Genomic DNA, 27,992 nt, shown 5'->3' with positions numbered 1-27,992 from the left:
AAAGGACTTGAGCATCCGATGATTTTGGTATCTATGGGGGTCCTGAAATCAGTCTCCTTTGGATACCAAGGGATGACCCTATTTTAATGTCACTGAAATTGAGATGCACCTTACAATCAAGAGAACCTTAGACCTGATGAGACACAGTTGCTACAAAATGGAATGAGTAATGATTAAAAATCTCTCCCACCTATGACCTTGCCAAAAAAATACCTAATTTCCATTTGCTGCTTTTAAAACTATGTGTATAATTTTGTAGTCTACATTGCTCTTTCATGTTTTCCAATCATTCTAGAGCAGCTATACAACTGGACTTTTTAGAAGGCCCACATCTTTTTGATAAGTGAATGAGATCTGATTCACTTTTTCTATTCAGAATACAACCAACTCCCATGTAGCCATGTTAATATAAAGCAATACTGATACAAATAACCCAAAAGAGATGTGTATTGTTATTTTTAACACTTAAAATATGTTTTATTAAACACTAATATACTAATATTATAATTAAACAGACTAACATAATTTAAGTGACTGCATTTACCGAGCATGCTCCATTTCACATGGTGGTGGGTTGTGAGAATGAAAGGGGGAAGACATGTGTGCGATGGGCAACCAAGGCAGCCCCCTCAGACGCTAAGTCACAGCTGTAAACACCACCTGGACAGTGACTGTAGACAAAGCGATTTTATGAAAAATATTATGTACTAAGATAAATAGGAAGGTTTAACATGTCTTCCTAACTACCAAAAACTTTTTGCCAGTTTCAGACTCCTTTGTAATTAATCATGAAATTTTAAATATGAAGATTGCAGGTGGGGGATAAAAATCTAAGTTTCCTCATCTGCAGTCACTCTGACACATTTGCCATTTATATTGGAAAGTATTTTTTTTATTAAAATAAGGTATTTGAGGACTCAAAATATATCAGAATTAGTTACTCCGAGGTTTACTAGCTGATTTGAATTTGCTCCAAGCCAACTGTAAGAGAGTATCATGGTATTGTTATTAACACTTATTTTAGCTAAATAGAAATTACAGCTAAGAAAAATAAGTTTTCTTTTAGCTTCCTGAGACAAATGTTAAACTCACATGTTTGTTTTTTACTAGCTCAAAGGAGAGATGTCACCTGTGATTATAAGTGTGGTATAGTTTTTCAAACTGAGGGCCCAGAAGCTCAGAAAAAAGAAGCATCTTGTCTAACTGCAGCAGGAAGCACCACAAAGAGACACTACCACGGGGCCACACTATTTATGGGTCTGTTAAGAAGGGAAACTAATTAATGAAAGTAAGGAAATATTCACCACCACTGTCATCAGCTACTACAAGTTCAAAGTGGGTGCTGCAACCAATTCTTTAGACAAAGCAAGAAACAAGGTGACAAAAATATAAAACAAAAAGTTGTGGCTTCTTATATGAGTTAATTACAGAGTTTAGAGTCTGAAAAAGCTAAGGAACCTAAAAGCTATTTAAAACTTTTTAGGAAAAGCAAAACACACAGGCTAAGATGATTTGTACAAAATATTTAGAAAGACAGTGATCTGAGCATCCCCTTTCCTCTCCCAAAAAAAGAATGATAAAATAACCGAATATCTTTAACGCATTCTCTTTGGCTTAGTGAGATTTATTTGTTTGAATAGGAACATTATACTAAGAGTGGCTAAGTTGCAGATACATAATACACTTGCTGTAGAAAGAACATTTTAAAACCAAAGTGAACAGTTACCCGGCCTGTCAGTGAGCAGGCTCTGTCTGAGCAAGAAGTAGGGAAGGAAGCCGACATCTCACGGCTGCCCCTTCCACTTTAACACAGAGGCCAGAGCACGATGCAGGCAATGAAGGATATGTGCATTCTTCGCTTGTTTTCAGCCTTTTCATTCTGCTCTGTGATATGCTAAATAACATACTGAACATGAGAGTATGATACTCCAATTAAGAATACAGTAAAGAAAAAACAAATGATTTGGAGGAATTACTTTATCATGAAAAATTTATTTAATGTTACTTGGTAGCCTTCTACTATCCCTTTCCGTCCCCATTTCAGAGTTACACTACAGGATTGAAAGCTTTTGCCATTCTGGTTGAAAGAAACACTTCCTCTGGGCTGTGGAGTCTGGGGAGGCTCAATTCAAGAGCTCCTTCCCTAGGGGGCTGCCGAACGACTTGCTGGTCAGACAGGGGCACCCTCATCTGTGAAAGGGGAATATTGACATCACCTCAGAGGCTGTCAGGATTCAGAGAGATGATCTGTGTAAAAGGCCTGGGACACAAGATGTGGAGTCAGCGAATGCCAGCCCTCTCCCCTCCGTGCAGTCAGTTCATATGGTTGTCACAGTCATTGTGTCGGGAATTATTTTGAAGTTGTCGCTTGTGAGCCCCCTTCAACAAGAGTCCCTGAGGCTGGGCCATGAACTAAAATACCCTTGCATGAAAACAACTGAAACAGACAGCTGGCACCTGGTTAAACACAAGACACGATACATCCCCAACACGTATGTGAATTTAAGATTAAATGAAATGGATGGTTGGCAACTAGCTAAGACAAAACTGGTCCATGTAGCTGATCGGCCACTTGTCTACAGATGAGCACATGATTGATTTGTTTTTTTCCTATTGACCCAACTGGCTGCTTCATTTCACTGTCTGATTATTTTAGTATACTGTACATTTAAGTTGGTCCTTTAATGATTCCCCCAATGGGCAAGACTTGCTTAGAATGACAGTTATCACTATCCTACAGTAATGTCTTTAAAATACCGTATGAACTCTACATCACCATCATACTGGAAATCTAGTAACATTTTCACAGTTCAATAACTTCCATCAGTCATGTTATCCCTCAAATATTAGACTAGAGGTATGGGACTGAGCTGCTTTGAAAACATATCTAAATGCTAAGTGAATTAAGCCAGTAAAAAAGGACAAATATTCTGATTCTTCTCTTATGAGATATCTAGAATAAGCAAATTCATAGAGACGGGGAACAGAATAGAGGTTACCAGGGACTGTTGGGGGAGAGAATAATGGGTAATTATTGCCTAATGGTTAGAGATTTTCTGTTTGGGGTGATAAAAAGTTTTGGAAATAGATAGAGGTGATGGCTGCACAACATTGTGAATGTAATTAGTGCCACTAAATTGTAAACTCAAAAACTGTAAACTTAAAAATTGTTAAAATGATAAATTTCATTTTATGTATTTTTACCACACACAAAAAATTTTTAGCATGTCTCCATTCACAGAGATAATGTTGGAAGGGGGAAACGGGATCATTGGAAAATTCCTGCATTTGCAAATCATCACTCCATTTGATCATCATAATAACAGAGGAGGTGGTCAAGGTTGGTATTGTTAGCTCCTCTTATGTTAATAGAGTGAAACCATGAGGACCTGGGGTTTTGTCTTCTAACTCTTCCTCGAGTAAAAAGTAAGGAAGCCACAGAAAGATGTATTCATAACGTTTTCAAATTAGAACAGTTAGAGAAGACCATTTACTAAGAGAGACCTGTGCCTAAGGTATGGTAAATTAGGACACTTGGGACAGACTATGTGGCTGAGGGAAGAGGAGGGAGTGGTGACTCAGGGGGACATCGGAGGAAAAGGAAGAGGCTGTCAGCACTTAAACACATTTTGAAAGGTGAAATCAAAAATAAATACACAGACACACAAATACAACCTACACTTTCCAAGCATCTGGCCAGACAGAGAACAGCTAAATCATGACTTGCCTCCCTTTAAATACATACGCCTCAGCCTACAATTGTTGCCCTTTTATGGACTTTTCCACTCTTTTCTTCTGCCTTCAAGGCTGCTCTTTTGAAATGTAGACCACTGGGCTGGTCAAGAAAATATACACTAGCCACTGAATCATTCCTTTATGCAACTGCCAAACTTGAGTGAGGAAATAGCTAATATGGTTTGGCTTCAGGGTAATAAGGGAGAATTATTTTAAAAACAGAAATCTTTTACTCATGAACTGAACCTATTTTAAATAGCTCAACAATCTACCATTCTCCTTTGAGGTGAGTAGCATTGGGTGCTCCATTCTCTACTTCCTGGACCAAAAGCTTAACTCGCTCTCTCATCCTCACCACTGTGCCCCAGCCCATTGTAAGGTACCTGTCTCTTAACTGGGACTCTGTAATGCTGGTGAAATACATTTTTTAGTTACAGTTTCTCCTTGTTAGAACAAAAATTCATTCTTTTTGACACTACATAGGTTGATCTTCAAAAAAAAATGTACGCACCTGTTCTATGACAACCACCACCAAGATGAGTGAGCTGATCTCCACACTGAAATGCAATCCAGCCGTGCAGTGTAAGTGAATAATCTGGAATGTTTAAGGTAGTAGCCACATGATTAAGGCCGCTGCCCCACTACATGTCCATGCTGGCTGAGAAAGACTACCCCAGTGAGATTTTTCCATAATCACCCAGCATACCAAAAGCCTAAATCAAATCCTCCTCAAATCTAAGCAATAGAACTGAACCCCGGTTTGACTGAAAATATATTGGGCATCAACCATCAAAACTGTACTCACTGTTTCTAGTTTAAAACATTTTAGAGCTGCCAAGGACACTGTAAAAATAATAAAACTTTACATTTCATAGCACTTTCTAAAATTTTTTTACATTTAATTGACTAAATACATTAAAGCAGTGCTTGTCAACCAAGAGTGATTTTCTTCCCCTCACAGGACACTTGGCAATGTCTGGAGACATTCTGGTTGTCATGGGGAGAATGGGGAGATGGCATGCTACCAGCATCTAGAGGGTAGAGGCCAGGGATGCTGCTAAAAACCCCACAGAGGACAGACCCCCATCCACAAAGAACATCTTGCCCAAAAGGGCAATAGGGCCAAAGTTTAGAACTGTTGCATTAGAGTGACAACTACATGCAAGATATACATCGTGCTGAATGCTGAGGACAAGAGGGTAAGAGATAAGAGATGGACTCTGCTATTGTGAGCAGTCCCTTAAGTGATGAGAACGGGCAGATAACACAACAGGCTGTGATAAGTGCTGTGACAGGGATGTGTAACAAAGGCTACCAAGAGCAGGGGAAGCAACTACGTTTGCCAGAATGTCAGGGTTCGTCATCAGCAGTGACTTTCCAGCTGAAATTTGCAGGAAGATTTCATCCAGTAGAAGAGGGCAATGCATGCTGGCCAGGAGCAACCACACAGCAAAAGCAGACTAGTGTCCAACTGGAAGGCTCCGAGGCCGGCAGCATTGTGTGCAGGGGCCACCAAAGCCAGAGATTAACATGGTACACCTCCCTTGAGGGCCAGTCTTACATGGACAGGGAAGGTTAATAATTGAACAGGTACAGTGATTTGTACAGATTTTTAAAAGTACCCAAAGCACAAGTATATGGAATAGAATACATACTTCACATGATTTTTAAAAATTACACAAGAAGTTGCTTTGTTAGGCTTGTAATGCAAAGGGTACTAGTTAGGTTGTAATTAGGAATATTGTGGTAAAGTTTAAGCAACAGCAAATGTTTCAAAATAATTAATTCCATGTGTCTGGAGTACAGAGTGGATGTAGCTTGAGGGAGGAAGGTGACTGATAGGAAATCAGGCAGGACAGGGTCATCTTGCTGGTTCCCATAGGCAGTCTGTACTTCCTACAGGCTGAGCAGAAGGAGTCACTGGAGGCTTGGAGACAAGGAAATGGCACGATGTTAGCGATGGAGAAGCAGGTGGCAGGGGAAAGATTATGATGTAGAATGACTTAAAATATTTCATGAGAGAGGTGATGAAAGTCTAAACAAGGCAACAGCACAAAAGAGGAAGATTTTAGATACGGAGGTGGTAGAGTCCACAGGACCAAATATGAGAGTGACAGAGAAGAAACATTTTAGCTCGGGCAACTAGGTGGACAAGCAACGAGAACAGAAAATGGGGAAGCAAAGAGGACTTTTACGGAAGGGTAAAGATGCTCTCATTTGAACCTCAAGACAACTTTGCAAATTCTGTGAAATATGTAGATACAATGGTGCTGAGCTGACAGACAAGTTTAAAGAGGCTCTGAGAGGGGATGGGCTTGCCCAGGACCACATATCCCACATAAAGGGACTGAGAGCAGAGCTCAGGGCTCTCAGCTCCTAATGTGGGTTCTTTCTGCTAGGATGTCTCTCTAGGTCACGTTTGATAGTCATAACCAACCCTAATAATCGTGAGAGATCAATTCTGACCAAGTTCCCACAGACCTCAAAAGCCCTGGACAAAATTCTGATTTGGGGATGTGAAGTTAGGACTCATCCACTTCCAGACAAAGCCCATTTAGACTTCCATGTGAATCCAAGAGAAAATTAATTGTGACTAATTGTAACATTTAAGACAAATTGAATTTTTTTCCTAAATTGTTCTTTATCCAGTCCCCATATATCATCAAGATAATTCAAAATACTTATTTTTAGAACTTCATAAGCAGTCACATTGGAATAAATCAAAATTCTAGCAACAAGTTTTAGCCCCCAGGTACACACCCACAGGCAGGCACTGAAATGGCCTGTGTGAAAGTGTTAAGCCCCAAGAGCAGAGTTGTAACTGATAGGCAAGAAATACTAGTGTGTCTTGCTGTCTACTCCCTACCACTCAGGTGCATGACTTCTTGATTTCTTGGAAGCAAAAATATTAACAGTAGGCTCTGCCTCCCCTCAGAGGATCTACATTCCAAAACACTCTCGAAGACACACATAAGAAACATCCAGTTCACACCAACAACACCATGTCTTGATAACAACGGCTGGTACCATATGGAGCAACACTGTATGCCAGGTACCAGGCCAAGGGTCTATGTGATTTATCTCATTACTCCTCATTAGATGACTTAGAACTATCACTCTCCTGGTTTTACATATAAAGATGAGGTCCTAGTGGCTTAGGAGCCAGGACGTGAACCCAGATCTAGCTGATTCCACAATCACAAAGCTCCCTGCTTCCCCCAAAGACTCTGTTAGCCTAGAACATAGCTCAGAACACATCAAGTTTCTATGGTTCTTGTCACCTTCCTTTGAACTTGATAGACATGCAATTAGTCTATTATCTTAAATCAAGTGCAGCAACTCACACCAGAAATGAATTTTCACCCATGGCTTTAAATAATGTCAACCTGAGTTCATTTCACTGCACTTCTAAGCCACTGCCTATAGCCACCAAAATATTGTCTTACCATTTGAAACAGTGGGGCCCTCACTCGGGAACACAAATGGAAACGGAAGCCCTTTCTTCTTCTGCCGCTCCTCCCTTTGATCCTCTCAGTCTCCTGTTGTGGCTTGTTTTAGTTGATGATCAGCTCAGTAAAAACGGACAATCATTTTTCTCGTGATGCGTTTTCACATGGTAAATACACTACACAATCTCTCCGAATGTGTATGATGCAAAGATCACCTCTCTACTAGACCCAGAAGAGGCTCAGTAAATAAATAAAATAAATTAAGATGGGTTTGGCATGGCTGACTCATTTCATCGGCCAAGTCACGTACTAACTGGAGCCTGAGCTTTAGCAGAGGAAGTCTGGATTAGGGTCTCAACCCATCACTTGACCAGCTGAGTAAGCTTAGGCAGGTAGAGCGTTTCTCTCAACCTTGTTTTCCTGATCCATAAAATGGAGACACTGATACCGACTTCCTATGACGTATGTTAGAAGCTGAAGACTGTGAGTGTAAAATGTTTTAACATGACTCCTACTACATCCGACCTCTCACTAAGTGATGAGTTCTACTCTACAACAGAAAGCACCACAATCTCCATAGTTTTTTCCACCTAAAATGTAGTGTGACTGTAAATAAGAGAGTTGTCTGAGCAGGACTGCCCCTCCTGCCAGACAGCACACCCGTGGCTTCCCCGTTTCCCCGGAAGACACTGACCTGGGAGAGAGGGCATTCTTTGGCTAATGTGCTCTGGTTCATCTCTTTGAGCAGTTCCTTTAAGGCATTGCGGACCGTGGCATGGTTCCACTGCTCCGCAGGCAAGTCTTCCAACTTCGAACAACTGGAAAACAAAGCAAGAATGAACGATGTGCAAACTTTAATAATGCCACGTGCAGCAGTCTCCCCCGGTCCTGTGCCAGCATCAGGAGAACTGCCAAGGAATGGGTCACACGTGGGCCCAAAACGAGGGAAGGAGAGCAACACCGCTTCTCTAAGTCCTCGACAGAGCCCCTTCCAGTCTCTTTAAGGTAGTTATCATGCTAGACTAAGAGAAACAGTCACTTCAGATATGAAGAAGAGCTGATTTTTAAAAACACGGTTTCTCTAATCACCTGACGGAAATGGTATGGCAGTATGATTATCAACTTCCACAATACAAATTAAATCACTGAATATTCCTACGGTTAAATGTAAACAAATGCTTCATCAGTTTTGAAGGCATACTAGCTTTCACCCTCATAGAACAATCCAGAGATGTGACTTTCTTAACCAAAACATAACTAAAGAGGAGACATTAAAGCATCCCAGACAAAGACGAGAATGTTGGGTTCCTATTTAAAGTGTAAATTCTCCAAAAGGGGCAAATTCAAAACCTTTACAGTAAAGGACAACATTCCTTGAACCACATGACTTGCAGGCACTTGGCAATACAAGACTCTGCAGAGAAACTTTAGATTCTTTAGAGGCACAACTTGTTCTGGATGTTGTATCTGAAAAAAAGAAGTCATTCCCAGAACTTCTGCAGGCCACCAGAGAGGAAAGCGGAAGACGTCCAGCACCAGTGCCTTCTTGGTAAGCCTGCTCCAGGGGCACCAAACTCGCCCCTCACAACACAAGCTTGAAACGGCAGGGGTGTTTATTCTTCAAATACTATGTGCTAAGCTTTTAACCAGGGGACTCATTAAACCAGGGGCTGTGGAAAGTTCCCCTTTAAGGGCTGCAGATTTTTAATGATTTATCAAGCTTCCTCTAGGTTACCACTTCACTGCTTCTGAAAACAAAACATAAAACAGTTGGAATGTGGACTATAAAGATGCCTGGTGCCCCTCCTTCCCTCTTTTTCTTCTTTTTTCCCCCCATTTCATCCAATGTCTAGAAATTGACAAAGACAGGATGAGCTGATCTCTGCAGCTCTGAGAGTGAGGAAGGGCAGATGTTCAGAGACACCCACCTTTGTAATTGGATTTTCAGCGTCACAACGTGATAGACATCTTGCAGCATGTCGGCCACTGTCGCGTCGGGTGCATCTGTCACATAACTGAGGGGGAGAGGGTTCCACCGCCCCAGCTTGATTATTCCTGCACAGGGAAGAAAAACATAATAAACACGTATCTGCTATTTATTAAACCTTCCCATGTTTGTTCAATGTTAAGAAGGTCATCCAATAGTCGACACTCAAGGCCCACTCAGAGATATTTTACAACCCAGTGCAATAACCTATTTCTTTCTGGCTGACAACTGAATTAACTATACAGGAAGATGAGAATGAAAGGATGAGGTTTAATCACGGACAATCAGGGTTTTTTATGTTTTCCTGTTTCTTAAATTACTTAGAAAACCATACGGATACTTCCTTCCCCCAAAGTCTTGTTTCACATTCTAACTTAAGACTGATGCTAAGTATACCAAACTGCTGATTTCATAGACAAAAAAAAAAAAAAAGAAAGAAAGAAAGAAAAAGAAGAAGAAGAAGAAGAAGAAGCAAGCCTTAAGTAAATACAAGATTGGAGTTCGAATTGTACAAGAAAATTCCTGTGTGTGGACTCATCCTAACTGTGGTGCGATCCCCAGTGAGAATAGCATTTGGAGCTGATGATGCAGTTAGAATTCACTTCCAGATTCACGTTTCAGCCTGCAGAGGGGTTTGTTTTCCAATGGCACAATTATTGACCACAGATCAGAAATAGCAGAGATGCCTTTGACTTCCTTTTATTTTTCTTTTTTAATTCCTCAGCTCTTTTTACAGTTTACGGTAGCAGCTACCCCTTTCCCTGTGGGTTTCCTACTACATATGGTAAACACGGATGACGATGAAGAGAGAATTAAAAACCCCAGTCAAACCTGGGCAGATTTGTGGGACAGCGTCAGGAACGCATGGTGAAAATGCTAAGTTATTCGTAAGATGGACCCATCTTACTTGGTGCATAGGGCACACATAACATTGATGAAGAAAAACAAAGAGAAACCCATTTTACAAACGACACAGACTAACAAAAATTATATTTGTATGCTATGAAAAATCCAATGGTCCCTAGGATGTCAGAAATTGTCACACATCAAAAACAGCTATGTTTTACTGATAGAAGAGAAACAGTATTTTTATTTTAATTTTTGACAATAACAGGTGAGTCCAATCATGCTGTTCTTTCAAAAAATATATTTTATCATCAAAAAGAGAGATCACCTGTATACCCAAGTGAACTTTTAAAAGCTTCACAAAACGCTGCCTTGATAGTTATGGGGCGAAATTCCAATAATAGGAAATGAACTTTCTGGTCAGGGCACGTCCTGTCCAAGATGAAATAAATGAATGCGCAATGCTTGACATAATGCTTGAAAACAGGGAATAAACAGAACAAAAATATTAAAATGATGCACTGTTTCAGTATTAAGATTTAACAATCTGGTGCTGAATATGCTGCAGTATAAATAGTGCCTGGACTCGGATCCAATAAAGTAACACAGCTCTCATTCATAGTACCGTATGTCTCCAGTTCTGGCTCCTTAAGTCATATTTCACTTGCCAAGAAAAGCTGTTTTCTTGTGGGGATAGTTTTCCTAACGTTCTCTCTCATGACAATGAAAAGTGCACAGCACACAGCATGTCATAGTCACAAAATGAACATCCTGGGCCCACTGGACGGCCAACCAGGAGAGACTGGGTCGGCTTCCTTCCTTCTATTACCCCTTTACTCCCCTGACATTTGAAAGTGCTAAAAAGACACCATGTAACATGTCTAACATATTTCTTTTTTAAAAAGAGATTATAAATTCCATTAAAAATTTTTTTAATTCCTTAAAAAATTTTTTTAATTCCACAATTTTAAATTCCTTTAAAGAAATCATTATTGTGATAGCCTATAAGTTGAATATTAATTGACTATCTTCTCAAGATGAGATTTTATTATAAGAGATTAGAGGGAGAAAACATGAAGGCAGCAAGTGCACACTGTGATAGGCCAGAAGCCCATTGTGTGGGTCACTTTGGTTACTAGGAATACGAAGGTAGCACGAAGCACATGAACCCTGCAAACTTCAACACGCAACTCTAAAGACGACTCATTGGTGCCGTTGCGTGTCATTGTTCGTTCTTGTTTATTGTCGAGGAGTGTAAGAATATATCACGATGCAGACACAGCAGAGTATCTCTGAGTGCTTTCACTGATATAAAACACAAGCACAGGCAAGGCTAATGCATCAGAATAGAGGTCAGAATGTGGTCCCCTCCAGATGGCAGGGTCATGACTGGAAAGGGACATACAGGGGATTTTCTAGTTTTGGCTGGTGGTTGCATGGGTATAAAAATTGTCAAAATTCGTGAAACTGAACACTTAATGTGCATATATTTTACTGTATGTAAATTATGCCTCCATTTTTTAAAAAAGGGTGGTGGGGGAGGAATCTCTACGGGGAATGATAGACAAATCACTCTACTGGAAATAATTATCTCCATTTAGGTAAATTCTGTCCCCATTCTGATGAGCCGGAAGGAGACTTGTTTGGGCTGGAATTAGACACACACAGGTGTCTTCACAACACTTAATGCCGCCACAGAGAGCAGCTGCTCTAGGTTGGTTTCTGCATCTTGGAAGAGAGCTGTTGACACGTGCTATTTTCAGGCAATGGGAAGCCGCATGTGCTTTTCTTTTTCACACCATATTGATTAACCTGCACGGTCCTAGAAGTCGTGTTCTTTGCTCAGCTATCTAGCAGGGTCTGCAGGTGCAAGGTCTGCTGGGGCAGCGCTGTCCAGAAGGCTGCTCTCCTCTTGCTGGGAGGAGGAGAATAACTCTCCTTAACAAGGCCTTCCTCCAAACATGGTCTCTGTCTCTTTGGAAATACCTTCCTGAGATACGGTCTTCCTTCCCTGACATAAAACAGACAAAAATATGCCTTGGGCTAGTATCAAGTGTTACTTGAGGAAATCAAATTGGGACACAGTTTATCATAGTGATTAAAAATGCCAGCTTCCAAGTCAAATTGCCTCTGTTCATATTCTGGCTCCTCCACCTACTAAGCGTGTAACCCTAGCAAATGACTTCATTTCTCCATACCTCAATCCTCTCACCTGTAAAATGGAACGATAAAGGTACTGACTGCTTAGGAATATTGTGTAGATTAAATGTAAAGCTCTTAGGACAGAGTCTGGATATAATTAATCTCAAAGATTAATCATTTACAGTAATTATTTAGACATTTACAATGCTTCTTAAGAGGAAAATAAGTCAGTAGCTCACAGACAAAAAAATGTGACAATGAATATATGTATGTTCATGTATAACTGAAAAATTGTGCTCTACACTGGAATTTGACACAACACTGTAAAATGACTATAACTCAATAAAAAAAGTTAAAAAAAAAGGAAGACAAGTCAATTTTTTTCAAAAAATATTCACTGAAGTATGGCTTCGTTATCATTCAATCTTTAATTCAGGCAAGTGCCTGTAAAAGGCTCTCATTAATTAAATCACAAAGGAGAACCAGGCATTAATTATGTCCCTCCTTCCGTTCCACCCCCTCCCCACTCTCTTCCCCCATTCCATTCATTTCTTACATCCTTGCTCCTCAGTACCTCCTGTCCTCTTACCTGTAAGCAGGTTCAGACCCTCCCTACTTTAAAACTAACAAAAACATTACAACAGTCCTTTTCACCTCCATCTCTCATTTTTTTGTACCACAAAATGTACTGGAAGTGCACTTCTAATTTCTCCATCAGAACTTCACCCCTAGCTATCTATTTTCAACTCTTTTCATGAGGAAATAGGGTTCAGAAGACTTCGGCTATCATAATTCCACTAAGAAATAAAAGAGCCCATAAATGACTATAACTCAATTTAAAAATGTTAAAAAATTGCAAAAAAAGAAATAACAGAGCCCAGATTCACTGCAAATGCCTTGCTTTCGCCCTTCGGAATAGCCTTAAGTCACACTGGTTCAAGTGTGAAGCACACCAGAAGAGAAGACTGGAAGGAGCTTGGCTCCACGTTTGGAAAGCCTTGAATGCCCAACTCAGTAGCACACTGTTGGGTCAGAGGTCAGACACGAGGCCCAGAGTCGAAAGGGAGTGTATATCCAGCCTCCTCTGCTTGTCACCTGTGAGACGTGGGGTGATTTTCTAGTCTCTCCAAGTCTCGGTTTCCATTATTTGTAAAATGGGGATCATAACAATGTCTATCCTTCAAGGTTGCCATGAGGCTTAAAATAAGAATGAGAATACAGCACTGGGATTGGCACAAGATGTAAGTGTTCAGTAAATGTTAGGGGAAAATAGGTCCTTGAAAGTTCTTGGATGCAGATGTAACACCATCAAAGCGAGGTTTCAGGATGATTAACCTACACTGGAATTCAGGTGGATTAAAAGAGGAAAGCATTTTGAGGGGAGAAAAAAAGAGCTGAAATAATCCAGATAGGAGTGTAATTACAAGCATCAGAGTCTCTTTCTGGTTCCCTCCATGGCGGGACACACACACACTGCAGTGCAGTGAAGGACAAAGAACAAAGAACAGGCCATGTGCCCACTGGGGACATCTGTCTTTCAGTGTTGGAGAAATCTCAATAAAAACAGCGTAACTGTAAGTACACAGGTTATTTCTAATGCTTACACTCTTTGAGTAGGTTTTATAGCCCCAATCTGAAAAATGAGAAAAACTAATGGTCATTAAAGTAGATAGAACCCCCACACAGACACCCCAAGACCCACCAGGCACATAGTACATGCTCAATAAATGGCAATTCCCAATTCCTCTCTGAATACATATCACACTCTCTCTCTGTCTGAAGTGTTGATTCCATGCATTCACTTCGAGAAATCATACACATTCTTCAAACTCTGCCCCAAGAATAATTCCAACTCTGATCAACCCAGACTGAAGTAATTTCTTTCTTTATACAGCTGCACAATAAATACTCTTGGTTGATTTCTTATAAGAAACTTACTTTATCACGATATCCCTTTATGTTCCTTTACAGTTTACAAAGTGTTTTTTCCCACCCATCAGTTCATCCTCATGAGGGAAGCAGGGAAAGAGTATTATACCTGGAAGCAGGCTGAAGGTCAGAGAAGAGTGAGTTTTCAAGGATACCAGTGGGTACAGCCAGGATGAAGCCCTGGGCTTCATCTGACAAGTTTTCTAAGTACTGGACCCACACCCTTTCCACTCAGCTCTGCCCACGTGCCAACACCCAAACACACGGTCACACGTCACACAGAGGCTTGATATTGAACACCAAATAAAGGAGTATCTGAGACCAACGAGCAAACAGAGGGTCCTGAAGAGCCCGCTGCACTTGAGACTTCTCTGGAAAGAACTGTCTCCTACAACAGGGCCACTTCAGACATAAACATTGTTTCCCAAATCATCTTTCCTATTTCCAAGGAATTTATCACCTGCAAACATTTACAAAATGCCTGGTGCTGAGGACTGTTAGAGATGCAGTTTCAAGGTCTCTGAGTCGCAAATTATGGGCCTTTATTTGGAGGCTGAAATTCATACAAATGTAACATGATTGAATTGAGCATAATATAAATAAAAATGTTCATATCCAGACAACTCTGTTCACTGAAATACAGAAAGTCAATCCACTCTCTGCTACACTGTGTAATGCCTTTAGACCAAATAACAAAATGCAATTGTAGGTAAATTTCCCATCAGTGACATAAAATTAGGTTGGGAAGAGAGGCAATTTTTGTCTAAAATTAAAAAGATGCAATAATGGAAACCAATTTTTCACTCTCTCCATGCAGGATTCTGCCAGAGTCAAAGAGTGGACATATCACAAAAAGAAACAGCAACAGCTGTTTGTGTTCATACGTATTTGTTATTTTTATCAGCTTATGACCTATCTCAAAGAAACCAACTACTCTTCACAGAACTCTTCATATGAACTATATTCTGCATAGTTCATATCATTAGTATTATTTACCCTCTAACTATGTGAAAACAAGAGTGGTGATAATACACATTACAGTTCATCAATATTTGAGCCAAGTTTAGATGATTGATCACTTCTGAGAATAAAATAAAATGTGCTGATCATACAATAAAATCAATAAAATATCAAAAGGGTCTGTATTAAGCATCAATCATTCATTCATTCAGCAAATGTTACTTTTGCATCTCCAGCATAAGTCATTAAGATGCAAAGATAATCCAGTACACACTATCCCTGCAATTATGGCGCTCACAACGCTAAGTGAAACCATAGCTAAGTGAAACCATCCTTAAAATGCCCCCTGTACCACACAGATGAAAACTAATTACTTCGTAAACGCCTGCAACTGATCACCTATGAAGTACAAGGGAATAGTTCTCCCCGTTTGTGGCGGCATAGAGACAGATGCTGATACATTAGGCACCTACTGGGTGCATTGTCCACTAAAGCCCACAAATTACGCTGTGAGGCAGAGAGGAACCCAGCCAGATATCAGCAGTATTCCTGCAGCACAGCTCAACGAATAATTTTCTTTTATTCCAACTACATTTTAACAATCAATTTTCAAAGCAAAATGAAAACTCAGCCTGGGAAAAAATGAGACATTAGCCTCAATTTCAAAAGGCTAGGGTTTGTACACTTCATAACTCCCTGGAAAAGATCTCAGCAAAAGAGTATCAGTAGGAAACCCCAGCCTCAGAGTAACTAAGCCTTGGGGCTTCTGGTTAGCAGTATTATTCCTCCAATACACCAGCCGCTCATGAGGCCCCTTTCAAAAATAGAACTCATGACACTGATCGCATCTGTTTATCCTCCTCAGAGTGGCCATGTCCCTACCGTATAGCATACAATTTTCTGTTGTTCAGCTTATGCTTTGTTAAAGAAATTAAAAACTATCTGTCCTATATAATAAGCACATAGAATTATTTATCCATAAATCAGTTCACAGGAAATCACTACCCAGCAGTCTGTAATAACTCAGCCTGTGTTTCTAACCTGTGGCCTGACTGTGGTATATCATCAAATTGTAGCAGCATAAAGGCATAAATCGTAGTTATTATTGTTAAACCAGTGGTAGGAACGACTTTTCAATGAGGAAAGAGAAAAAAGACCAAACAAAGACAACTTTGGAAGTGTACATATTTTCCTTGTCAACGCAGCACTTAGCAGTGCCCCAGTGCAGCTCACTGAAACTCTCTCACACATTCTGCTTCGATTTTACACACTGCCTGTATTTCAACTGTCTTGCGTTGAAGTAAAAGTAAATGGTAAACGCAGTACCATTCTTACAGCATTTTACATTATTCAAACGCCATTGTAACTTACACAAATGAATGCAACCTCAACACATACTTGTCTGGGAACCTTATAAGATACTTCATCCTGTATTTATAACAATACAAAAGAAAATACCAGACAAAAATAAATAACTCAACAATTGGGAATAAGTGTTGAGGCTCTACTGTTAAATGAATTTATCTAAAAATACACACACACACACACACACACACACAAACACACATGGGCGTGCACAGAGAGAGAGAAAGAAGGAAAGCTCCACTTGCTTTAACAATTCAGGTGTTATCAACAAACACAAACAAGGTAGGTTTTTCGAACACTGTCTTAAATCATATCTGTATCAGGAGATATTGTCATCAAGAACACTACCAGTACTGAAAAACTGAACTATGAATTTTAGAGCCCTCTCTGAATAAACTATAGTGATATACAGCTGTCTGCCAATCTTTTCTTGAGCTGACTACCCCCCTTACACTACAAAAATTTTCTACTTAAATATATACACACACGCACACACACACACACACACACAGTACCATTTGGTGCCTTGTAATTCTATACATGGTTTTTACATTTTGCAGCATAAAGATTTTGTCTCATGTAATATATGCTGCTTCACATTTGGGAAACGTTATGTTATAACTCTGACTTTTATTAGATTATTTAATATAAGCACTAAGTAACTAGACTAAATTAATAAAGACCCTATTGAAAAAAAAAAAAAAACAGACAGAGAGAACAGAATTATTCCACAAATTAAATAAAACTTTCTGAAGCTGGTATTTTAGAAACCTTTATTTAATTTTCAAAATTCCAATTCTTCTGAAAAACAGCCAAAATATTGGTCAGGATATGAAAAAAATATGGTTGGCGTTTAGTTATTCATTTCATAAGAGTGCCATTTAAAACTATTACATGCGGGAATAAGACAAATGAGAAAGAAAAGCGTTATGAGAAATTATTTGGGATCAGTTCTAAGCTTCTGCCACTGGTTAAAAGCTATTTCATCTGGTATATATTTTCTTATTATTGTTCTCAGTTTAATCATTATCTGAAAAGCGTTTCAAATTAAATGATTAATTTTTGGCAGGTAACACAAACAAACTTCTTTCTATTCAAAAATACATTTGCACGAAGAGATTTCCCGCTAACATTTGCCACCCCCCCCAAAGTATCTTCAACAATCAAAGACACAAGGGAAACAGTATTTTGTAACATACTATTAAAGATAAAAGTACTCTTTTAAGCACATTTTGCTGTGTTCTAGCAGATGCTCTTCATAACATGTTTAGCCAGTGTTTCTGCATCCTCTGGGGTAAGAAGTATCCACTGAAGATCTAAAAATACAGTTACATATTTCCCATCCTAATTAATTACATGTATTCCTTTCAGATGGAAGTTCAAATGTTGCAACAAGTTTCCCCAGGACCTAGTTTCCAGGTACCCCATCACTGGGCTCAGCACCCTTGGAAACTCTTATCAGCTGCATGTCCCCAATTACATATTACAGAATTGTCCTTCAGGCGTATTCTGTTTCCTATAATTTAAGGTTACATAATATCTGATCATAAGGGCAATATTATGAGGGCATGCTGATTATCAAAGAAAATGTTGCCATATAATACAAAGGCCAAAGTATAATTATTTATGTTGTACATTTATTCATGTCCCAACTAACCTGATTTCACAGTAATTTGTTAAGAAACTAGAAGACACGGAAGCAACTGTGACTATTACAAAATGGCCAACTGCTGTTAGTTTGAAGTTTTTTGTTTTGTTTAAATTTTTTTTTGATTCCTTTAAGAACGTTTCAGTAATTTTTACTTTCGGTACATCTTCATATATACTCTACTACTAAACCTAATGATGTACATGGCTTGCAGGTTTCAGATGTTTTATATTCAAAGAAGTTCTGATGGTTTCTTGATTTCCATTTTTTTTGGAAATGTCGTATTTAAAGTCAGCAAACCAAACTTTAAAATATGGCACTACCATATTAATGATTATAATAAAGCAGCCAAAGGCCCAATACACAGGAGATGCACTCTCATTACATAAATATTTCTTGAATTGAATAGAAGCTAGATCTACAGTTACAACATACATGGTGATGAATAATGACAATGGTCTCTATGAGTCCCTTAAAATAATCAGCCATGTCAGAAAAATGCCGTATAAATCAAAGGGCAACTGAACTGTGGTAGAGACTTAGCAATTATTCCTTACAGGATGTCTTGTTATCCCATGGTCACTGGGATGAACAGTTAGAGATGATCTGGAGGGTAGGAGATGGTCAGAAATGGATTCTCTTTCTCCCCATTCCCAGGAATTTGCAGTTTATAGAGACTGTGCTGTTGAGAGTGGTCATACTAAGTCAGTGGGCAGAGCATCCATCAAAACCAAGTTCATCCCTAGAGCAGCTGTGAGCCCCACCGGGGCTTGTGGAACAAAAGCTCCAGGGGTGGATCCTCGGAGACACGGAGGCTGAGCTAGGTTTGGGACGCACTGCCCGGGTGTCCAGGGAAAAAGAACCTGGAGCATAAAGAAGATCAACTCACTAGCTCTCCTCAAAAGAGGTACAGGAAACCAAGAGATTCTCAGATTTCTTTTTTCCAACCCACCAGCAGATATGCTCACCATGGCCAAGGAAGATAAGCAAAGAGAAAGGAAAAGGTTACAGCACGAGAGAAAGAAAACAGGGTTAGGAGTCACTGTAACAGTTTCAGTCCTTCTCAGGTTTGTGGGATTTGGCACGGGCTGAACAGGCAATAGAGCAGAAGAAAATGGTTTCCTGCATAGGCACGAACTTTACGTTACTTAGATTATAGGCCATGTCAGTTTAACTGTTTCATGCAACCCTAGCTACAGCTCCACACACATGAGGACACCTACAATACAGTGTGTGTCTGACAGTCAGGAAACAAGAAAGCCACTTTGTCTGAAAGTGCAGCGGACTGGGAATCAGGATATCCAGGTCTGGGCTTGGAGCTGTCCCCTGTTGGCTGAAGCTCTGCGCCTATGGGCAACTCACTTAACCTCTCTGGGCCCCTATTTTCTCTTCCATAAAATGGGGATTTAAAAGCAAAACCAGAATACAACCACTAATAACAAAAACTCCCCTGCCTGACTCACAAAATGGTAATTATAATAAAATAATCTGAGCTAAACAGCACTGAAAATTATAAATGCTGTATAAACATATACTGGCATTCATGAATTGCAAGTTAACATAAAAGAGGTAAGCATTACATTTTTAGAAATGTTTTTACTTAAACAAAAACCTGAATCTTCTGAAATGTCACTGACCAACATGGCAAGTCACCTGATGTAGTCTTTAAAGCACCTGGGCTGGGAAACTGTTCTCTCAGTGACTGGGGCAAGTCGCTGAATTTCTTTGAGACTCCATCTTACCATCTTTAGACGTCTGAGAGGAAATGTCAGGAACAGCACCTCAACCATCACCCTCTGCTGCAAAGCATCCCAGAGAGTCTCTGCACTTGTAAATACTTATTACTGTCTCTATTCCTCACTAGACTGTAAATGCCCCACAATAGCATAGTTCCTGGCAGATGGCAGAGGCACATAGCTGTGAGATGGAGAAAGGGAGGGAAGAAGGGAATAAAGAAGGCGGGAGGAAGGAAGGAGGAGGAAAGAATGGAAGGAATGAAGGAAGAAAGGAGAGGGGAGGAAGGTAGGAAGATGGGTGAGGCAGGAGGGAAGAAGGAAGGAGGGGAGGAAGCAGGCAGGGAGGAAGCTGAATGGAGGAGGGGAAAGGAGGAAGGAGAGAAGGGAAGGGAGGAAGGAGGGGACCTGCCACTCTGTCAGGGCCTGAGGGCAACACTAGCTCACTTGGCAGGTTCAGCTGATGTTTTCTACCCAGACTCCATCCCCAGCATCCTGTTAGCCCCCAACAAGCAGCAAATTGAGCTCCCACACTCTGGACATCCAGGAAGACCAGCACAAGAAAGAGTCTAGACAGCTGTGAAGGCACAGAGAAAGGCCTGAGAGGCTGAAACCCTCAGATCAAATCTGCTCAAGGAATCTGGCCACCTCCAGAGACTTGCAGCTCTGATATTCTGAATCAAAACACTGACCGAATACTTCTGGGCCCAGTAATGGCGGCTTTGATTCCTGTCATTTAGAAAACACATTAAGCCTTCAAAACTGTGAAAATAAACTCAACATTGAATTGGTGGATTGATTTTTCTTTCATTAAAATTCGACTTTTCTATTTAAAAAAATGGCAAGCACCCAGCTTTTTGTTTCTCAAGGAGGGCTCATTTTTAAACTTTCAAAGTATAGTAAACAACTTCTAAATTCAGGATAATTGAAGGTCTGCCAGTTGGTGAGCAAAACAACAATGGCTTTCATATCAACCAAAAAAGTGAACGTGGCTCAATCAGGATTTTTTTTTTAACTGAATATCATTCTGCCAACGGTACTTCTTACTAAAATAACAAAAGCTGCTGCCTACAGACTACTAATGGGTTACTACCTGCATAAATATAACTGTGCTCATTACCACTTTACATTAAAATTATTAGCTAAGAATGGCTTTCCCCAGGGATCTTTTTATGTGAATGAAAGACAATAACACAATTATTAGAAAAGTAAGATACTCTCAGATCAATTTTGCATTTCCATAGCACAAAACAGAAGAAACAAAGTGTTTATATGCCCCCACAAGTAAGTAATTTCCTCTCCTTAAAGATGTATTTGTATTGAACTAAGCCCCTAGCATAACCCACATCAGTAAATAAGTCTAATTCATTCAGGAAGTATGATTCTGAAAATTAAGAAGAGCAATGTACTGAAGCCTCAAAATTATCTAATTATAAATATGAAAAATTCCCTAGAAATTATTGACATCCAAGACCCTCAAAATGCAGACAAGACTTATTTTTATTCAGGTTATTAAAGAATTAAAAACTGGTCAGAAAGACAAGAAGACTGGGACTAGAGGAGAGCTAATACTATACATTTCTGTTGTGTTCCATTAGAAAAAAGTCTGGAAAGAAGCCTCCAGGGGCTAGATCAGGCGGATTTTTTCAAATTCAATCATTCTTGAAACAACTTAAGTGGTTTTGATTCGAATATCAAGCTACCATCAGCTTCCCACCTCTAAAAGGAAGGAGAATCACAAATCTTAAAAACATACTCAGTCACTCAGGTCACTAAGTCAAACATTAAAAAAAAAATCAGTTTATTTCACTTTTTGTTATTTTATTTTGCTGTTTTAACATATAAATTCTACAATATATGAGTGGGGCATAGAAAGTATTCATTACATGAAGATTTTCTTCACGTCTAATCTTTTACGTACCGATGAGCAGCATGTACCTTCATGGGCCAAAATTTTCCTGATACTCATTTTCAGTTGTTCAACAGTGTGTTATCACATTCAGTTTATAATGACCCATCAAGAAACAAGGCGTCTATTTTATGTTTATCCTGGTATTGCTATGCTGTTACACTAGAAGAAAGCAGTTAACCAAGTTATCCAGTATCACATTACAATTAATTAGTACCAGAAACAAAGAATAAGTGACTATATTTTAAGTTATGATATAGCACTTTTCCACATGATTCACAGTTAGTTAAATGTACTTAAATTAAAATGCCCATGGACATTTATTTACTAACTTATAGTTTTTACACACTTGGAAACATCTCTGAACCAGTCGTAATCAGAGATGACCACATTCATCTGAGTGCCTTCACCTGATGACTGACATTTAACAGCAGCTCAAAAAAAAAAAAAAAATGCTGGCACAATAATATTCAAACACGATTACGTTCTAAAAACTATGAGCCAAAAATGATGGCAAATTTCTTCCCCAATCACATCTATATGACTATTAATTTTAGCATTTAATTTGCATTTTGCCGAGTAAAATAAAGAAAGTAGAAGCAAGGGCTTCGTAATTCTTGTCCCTGCTGCTGAATTACTGGATGGCAATTATTTAATTACTCAAAATATTGCGTTGGGGTGGTACATGTAATAATGCTTATAATAAACCAGAGTAAGAGCCCTAAAAAACACATTTTTTATTCATCCATAAACCATTCCATGTGAAGCAACCCCATGTAAAGAACTTATTATGGTATTTGGGCCACAGCTACTTCTCTCTTTGCTCTACTCATGGTGATGAATATGCCAACTGTTTAATATATTTCTTGCTCCTCCACTGGCAAAAAATAATTTGGGTTGCAAAATGACTCCACAAGAGATATTGCTCACATTAAATATCCAGCAATTTTTAATATGAGCTTGATTTAGACAACTGACAAAGCTGACTCTATTTTCTGTGACTCTTTATGCACCCAGACCTGGAGATATGGCTCCAATATTTTTATCCTTGAACTTCTAGCCCTTGTTTGGTTCATATACATTTTTTATTTTTTTCTCCATAAAATGCAATCATTAGTAGCAAAATATTTTCTTAAAATCTGCTCTAATAAAATCATAAGATGCTTGAGATTTCCATATTTGCTGTCGCTTATCTTTTTGGAAGATAATTAATGCTTAACCCTGAGGCACAGGAAATAACTTGCAATAATCCAAAAACTCGATTGCCCAGAGTGGGTACACTTCAACAGTCATTCTGGACAATTTAAGGTATTTTGCTTTTGCAAATATAAGGCCTACAGATGTGTTTTACCAAAAAAAAAAAGCAAAAAACAAAAAACATTTTGCATTTAGAATGCAAAAGAAAATGACCTTTCAAAGCCACCATAGCACAGTGAGAGGGTATAGCTCAATGGTACAGTGTGTGTCTAGGATGCACGAGGTCCTGGGCTCAAACCCCACTACCTCTGTTAAAAATAAATAGTTGAATAAATTACCTAATTACCTCCCTCTCCCCCCAAAACAAAAGTATTTAAAAAAAAAACAGTATTAAAAACAAAAAACAAAGTCACTATGGCACTAAGGGAAGTCACGGTCCCACTAGTCTCTGGAAACCTCCAAGTCCTCCGGGAGTAGAAGCCAAGTGAGAGTGGAGGAGATCATAAACGCCCAGGCTAGTTTGCTTCATCTCCACTGAGAAACTGTCCAACTGTAATCTGACCCATGGTTGTCAGTAAAAGCATCACCTCTGTTGTTAACTTATTCCCAGCAAATACATTTCTATTTCAATGGAAAGGAAGATCTGGGTTCACACCAATCAGACCCAACTGGAAGGCCATATTAGCAATTTGGCAGGTGCCTGAGGGCCATACCTAATCTGCATAAAATGGAGCAGATTGCAACCGCCCTCATCTTTTTTATTTTTAAACTGGTTTTTGAAGCCGAGCATACATAAAATCTCAGAGGGAGAGACAAGGAGATGGTACTGCATACATTTTCCTTCATGCCTTTATTTTCATTCTTTTTGTACAAACCATCTTCCTGAATGGTTATTTACTGAAACAGAGATAACAAAATAAAAGGTGCTAGGAAAAGGAGTGGGTAGGGATCACAAACACTAAAAAAAAGTCTTATATCTTGTAATAGATCTTCACAACCCTTATAGTATAATTTTAAATCAGTTTCAATTTGAATATAGCATTTTTATATTTTGTAAAGACATGCTAAATGGAAATATACCCTGAATGTGGGAAACAAGTTGCAGCTAGCAGAGATTCTAAGACTAATAATAATTCGTAAACCTATGATCTGCCTAATAGAGAAGAACATTATATTAAGTGTCACCATTATCATCTCAACACTGGTTTCTGCTGCTTGTAGAATAATTTAAAGTGACAGTGTTCTTTATAGCCTAAGAACTTAAAATCTAAGTCAATCAGTTCAAGTCTGAGTGAATCTGAAAAATGACTCTACCAATAATGAATGGTGAGTAATGAAAACCAAACAAGATCCAGAAAAGAAGAATAAACCCACAAAGGTAAGTGTATCAGATTTTTTTTTTTTTACTAGAGTCAGTGTAGACATGGAAGCCCCAAAAGAGAGCCATCATGTAAGAATTTGATTTCTGTGGTTTTAGAAAGACATATGGAAGGTGCTTAGCAGGGTGCTGAGAAGCCAACAGATGTTACAAGAAAAATGGCTCCACTGCAGAAAAGCCACATCTTAAGTACACTCCATATCTCAACAAGATGGTGGAATTAAGGTCAAGAAATGGAGAATGATGGGTGGTTTCGAGGGAGAAGATAAGAGGATCTTGAAGATGTTTCACAGGGCAATTCAAAGCCACTGTAGAGCATTAAGAAATGATGGAGAAATACCAATCTATCAATATCAACAAAAGGCAGGCAAAAGTTTTCCTAGAGCTACAGAATCTAGGTCATAGGAAATTGCTGCAAAACCCAGGTCATACAAACTAAACAAGATGGCTGCAGTCTAAGGAAAAAGGAGGATGAATGCTGGCAACCTTAGAAGGAATACTGGAATCTGTAGACAGGCAAAACAGAAAAGTAGATATGGTGTCAAGTTAAAAGTACTGGATTAGAATCAGAAGACCAAGGCACTTACCTCTCAGCGCCTCTCCATCTGCCCCCCTGTAAATGAGATTATAATGGCCTCCATCTCAAGGGTTGTTGAGAGCACTAAACCAGGTAATATGAATTCAGGTTCTCTGTAAAGTCTAAACTACTAACCAAAGTAAGCAGCCATTGTTGTTGGAGTTATAAAGAGTAAACACAATGACAAAGAGTTTAAAATTACTGATTCTTATTTAGACTCCTAGAGGAAGGAGGAAGTATTTTCTCTGACAGTGGGTAAGAGTGAAACCCCTAAAGAGCCAACAAACTGAGTTTGAAGTGGTGATGAACAGCCAATCTTCGAACTTTTAAAGACAAAGATATAAAAAAGATTTAACCAAATGAAAGAAATTTATGTTTGATCAGGTAAAGACATATAACTATGGGCTCTTGGGAGTGAAGATCATTTTGTAACTTCCTGACCAAATGAAAGAAATTTATGTTTGATCAGGTAAAGACATATAACTATGGGCTCTTGGGAGTGAAGATCATTTTGTAACTTCCTGTATATAGAAAAGAGGACAAAATTCCAGGTGACTGCAAGAATCCATATTTACAAATCCTCCCTATGAGCTGGACATTTTCTCATTATATGAATTTTCATGAAAATCCTGTGACATAAATATGAGTGGCTCCATTTTTATTTGTCTAAATTAATTTTTTTTGGAGGGGGGTAATTAGGTTTACTTATTCATGTATTTTTAGAGAAAGTACGGGGGATTGAACCCAGGACCTCACGCATGCTAAGCATGTACTCTACCACTTGAGCTATACCCTCCTCCTGAGTGGTTCCATTTTTAGAATGGGCTATTTAACTTGCCTAACATCACAAAGATGTTCAATAGCAAAGACTGGAGGCCAGGAAGTACCTGACTCAAAAGCCCGTATTTTCCCCCAATTGTGGCACCTCTTACCTTTTGGAGAACTCTTGCTTAGCCTTTGAGATCCAACTGAAATACCTCCAGAGAGAATAGCACTTCTTCTACCTCCGGTAAGATAATTTGACTGTACTGTATTTATTGATGAGGTAAATTACTAAATAGTTCATGTGAAATTCCCTTTCCCCATTTGACTATAGGCTACTTAATGAAGCTCCATCTTAGTCACCTTTGTAGCTCCAGCATTGAGCTGAGCACCAGGCATAAAACAGACATCCAATAAATTTGTACTGAATGGATCAACAGAATTTAAAGACTCCAAACTGCCACTAATAACTCGATCCCAACTCTTTTATGCTATTATTTTTACTAACTACCCTTATCCATTTATGGAGAGTCAACTATGAGCCAGGTGGGATTGTTCTAGGTGTCCTACATCAATTCACTCATATATTATATAATTTAATCCTTGAATTATTCCTACAAAGTAAGAATGATTCCCATTTTACAGATTAAGAAATAGTAGCAGAAAAAGATTAAGGAACTTGCTAGGGGCACATGACTTCTAATAATAATAGTGATAAAAATAATATCACAAATTAAGTGCCTATTTTGTGGGAAGCACAGTGGGGAGATTTAACATATATTACCTTCTTTGACCTTCACAAGAAACCAATAAGGTAGATGTTATCGCCACATTTTGTAGATGAGAACACCAGGGGACAAAAAGGTTAAGTAGTTTCCCAAGATTACATAGCTAACAAACAGCATAAGTACTATTTAAACTCAAGTTTTTATGACTCCAAAGCCCACGTTCTTTCCATTATATCTAGATCACTTCTGCTATATTATGTTGCCTGAATCTTTCTATTTTAAATAACTGTGATAAGCACTTGAGATAAAATAAATCTCTAATGGGATATTTAAACATAAATTGGTCACATTTAATAAATGGGTGAGTCAGAATTAAAAATAATATATTTATGCAAGCAAAAGGAGGTCTAGGAATGTAGGTCTGATTCAATGAACTAAATTAGTTGTATTTTGTTGAACCCAAAATAACACATATTACTTTTGAACATGAAAAGCTCTTTAATATTAATATTCTTTCCAAATGCATTAAAGTTTTTCATTCAATTTAACATTTATGGAGTGTATACCCAGGTACTAGAAGTATAGAGTGGTAACCAAGATAGGCATGGTGCCTATACTCAGGAAACTTGGAGTTCACTGGGTCTAACCAACAAGCAAAGACATAATCAAAAATTTTACAAGTGCCAAGCACAAAATAAAAGGATGCTACGAGAAAGAATAATCAGATAGGGAAAACGGCTGAGGGATGAAAAGGAAAATTTTCACCAAAGAGTGGTGAAAACCAGGTACTGAGCAAAAGACAGGGAAAGAACGTTTGATGGTCATGGAGCAGGAAAGGTTTAGCGTGGCCTTCCGTAAAGAAGGCCCGCGTGGCTGAGAGCAGAAATGTGGAGAGCAAGTGGTTAAGGACGGAGGCCAGGACAGATTAGAAAGAGCTTTGCAGGTCACAGTAAGTATTTGAATTTTACTCAAATTTAAACAGAAAACAGGGGAAAGGCTTTAGGCAGATGAATGGCATTATTCAGTTTTTGTATTTAAGCCATCACTCTGGCTTGGGGGAGGGGGTGGCGACTAGGGGGAGTGTTGAGGCCTTGAACTGAAATGCATAAGGAATGAAAGGCAGAGAAGCCAGTTTGGCGGCTGTTGCAACAGGTTAGGTGAAAAGGGAGGGTAGCCTGGACCAGGTGGAAGCAGTGGAAATAGAAAAAAAAATCAGACGTTTAGAAATCTCCTCAACCCAGTATCACGGGGGAAAAGCCACTACCACAAACAAACACAAACACCAGTTATACTGAGGCGGACATGAAGAAGTTTCAGACATACCGGGAACGTCCTATTTCCAAAGCAGAATGCTGAGTACAAGGGTGCTTGTTTTATCATTTACTCTTTGGTGTTAAGCATATACATGACATATTCTTGTGTAACCATGGAATGTTTCATAAGAAAACATTTAAAGATTACGAATGCTACACATTTTAAATGACATATCTAAGGACACTCAGATATAGCTGTCTTGTCATTTCAGGCATGCTTTATAAACTCTTCAGTTTGACCCTTAAATTAGGACAGTAAAGCACTACATCAGCTCAAATTCTACTGAAAGTATTTTCTAACTCCAGGTTATCTGTAATAACAACAAAACTTGTT

The 27,992-nt window shown here is 39.0% G+C and overlaps 1 protein-coding gene across 4 annotated transcripts in view; it reads right to left on the bottom strand.

The window, feature by feature from the left end:
* The window catches only part of SATB2 (SATB homeobox 2), a 178,576-nt gene that overhangs the window by 95,555 nt on the left and 55,029 nt on the right, over nt 1–27,992 (bottom strand). For all 4 annotated transcript variants that reach the window (XM_072961523.1, XM_031678076.2, XM_072961525.1 and 1 more), the window contains 2 exons: nt 9,113–9,239; nt 7,879–8,002 (listed from right to left, as the gene is read on the bottom strand). In XM_072961523.1, the coding sequence (XP_072817624.1) occupies nt 7,879–8,002; nt 9,113–9,239 (251 nt within the window). The remainder of the gene's footprint in view (nt 1–7,878; nt 8,003–9,112; nt 9,240–27,992) is intronic.

This window comes from Vicugna pacos, chromosome 5 (genome assembly GCF_048564905.1).
Source record: "Vicugna pacos chromosome 5, VicPac4, whole genome shotgun sequence".
Lineage (NCBI taxonomy): Eukaryota > Metazoa > Chordata > Mammalia > Artiodactyla > Camelidae > Vicugna > Vicugna pacos.
This window is presented reverse-complemented; position numbering and strand designations above follow the sequence as displayed.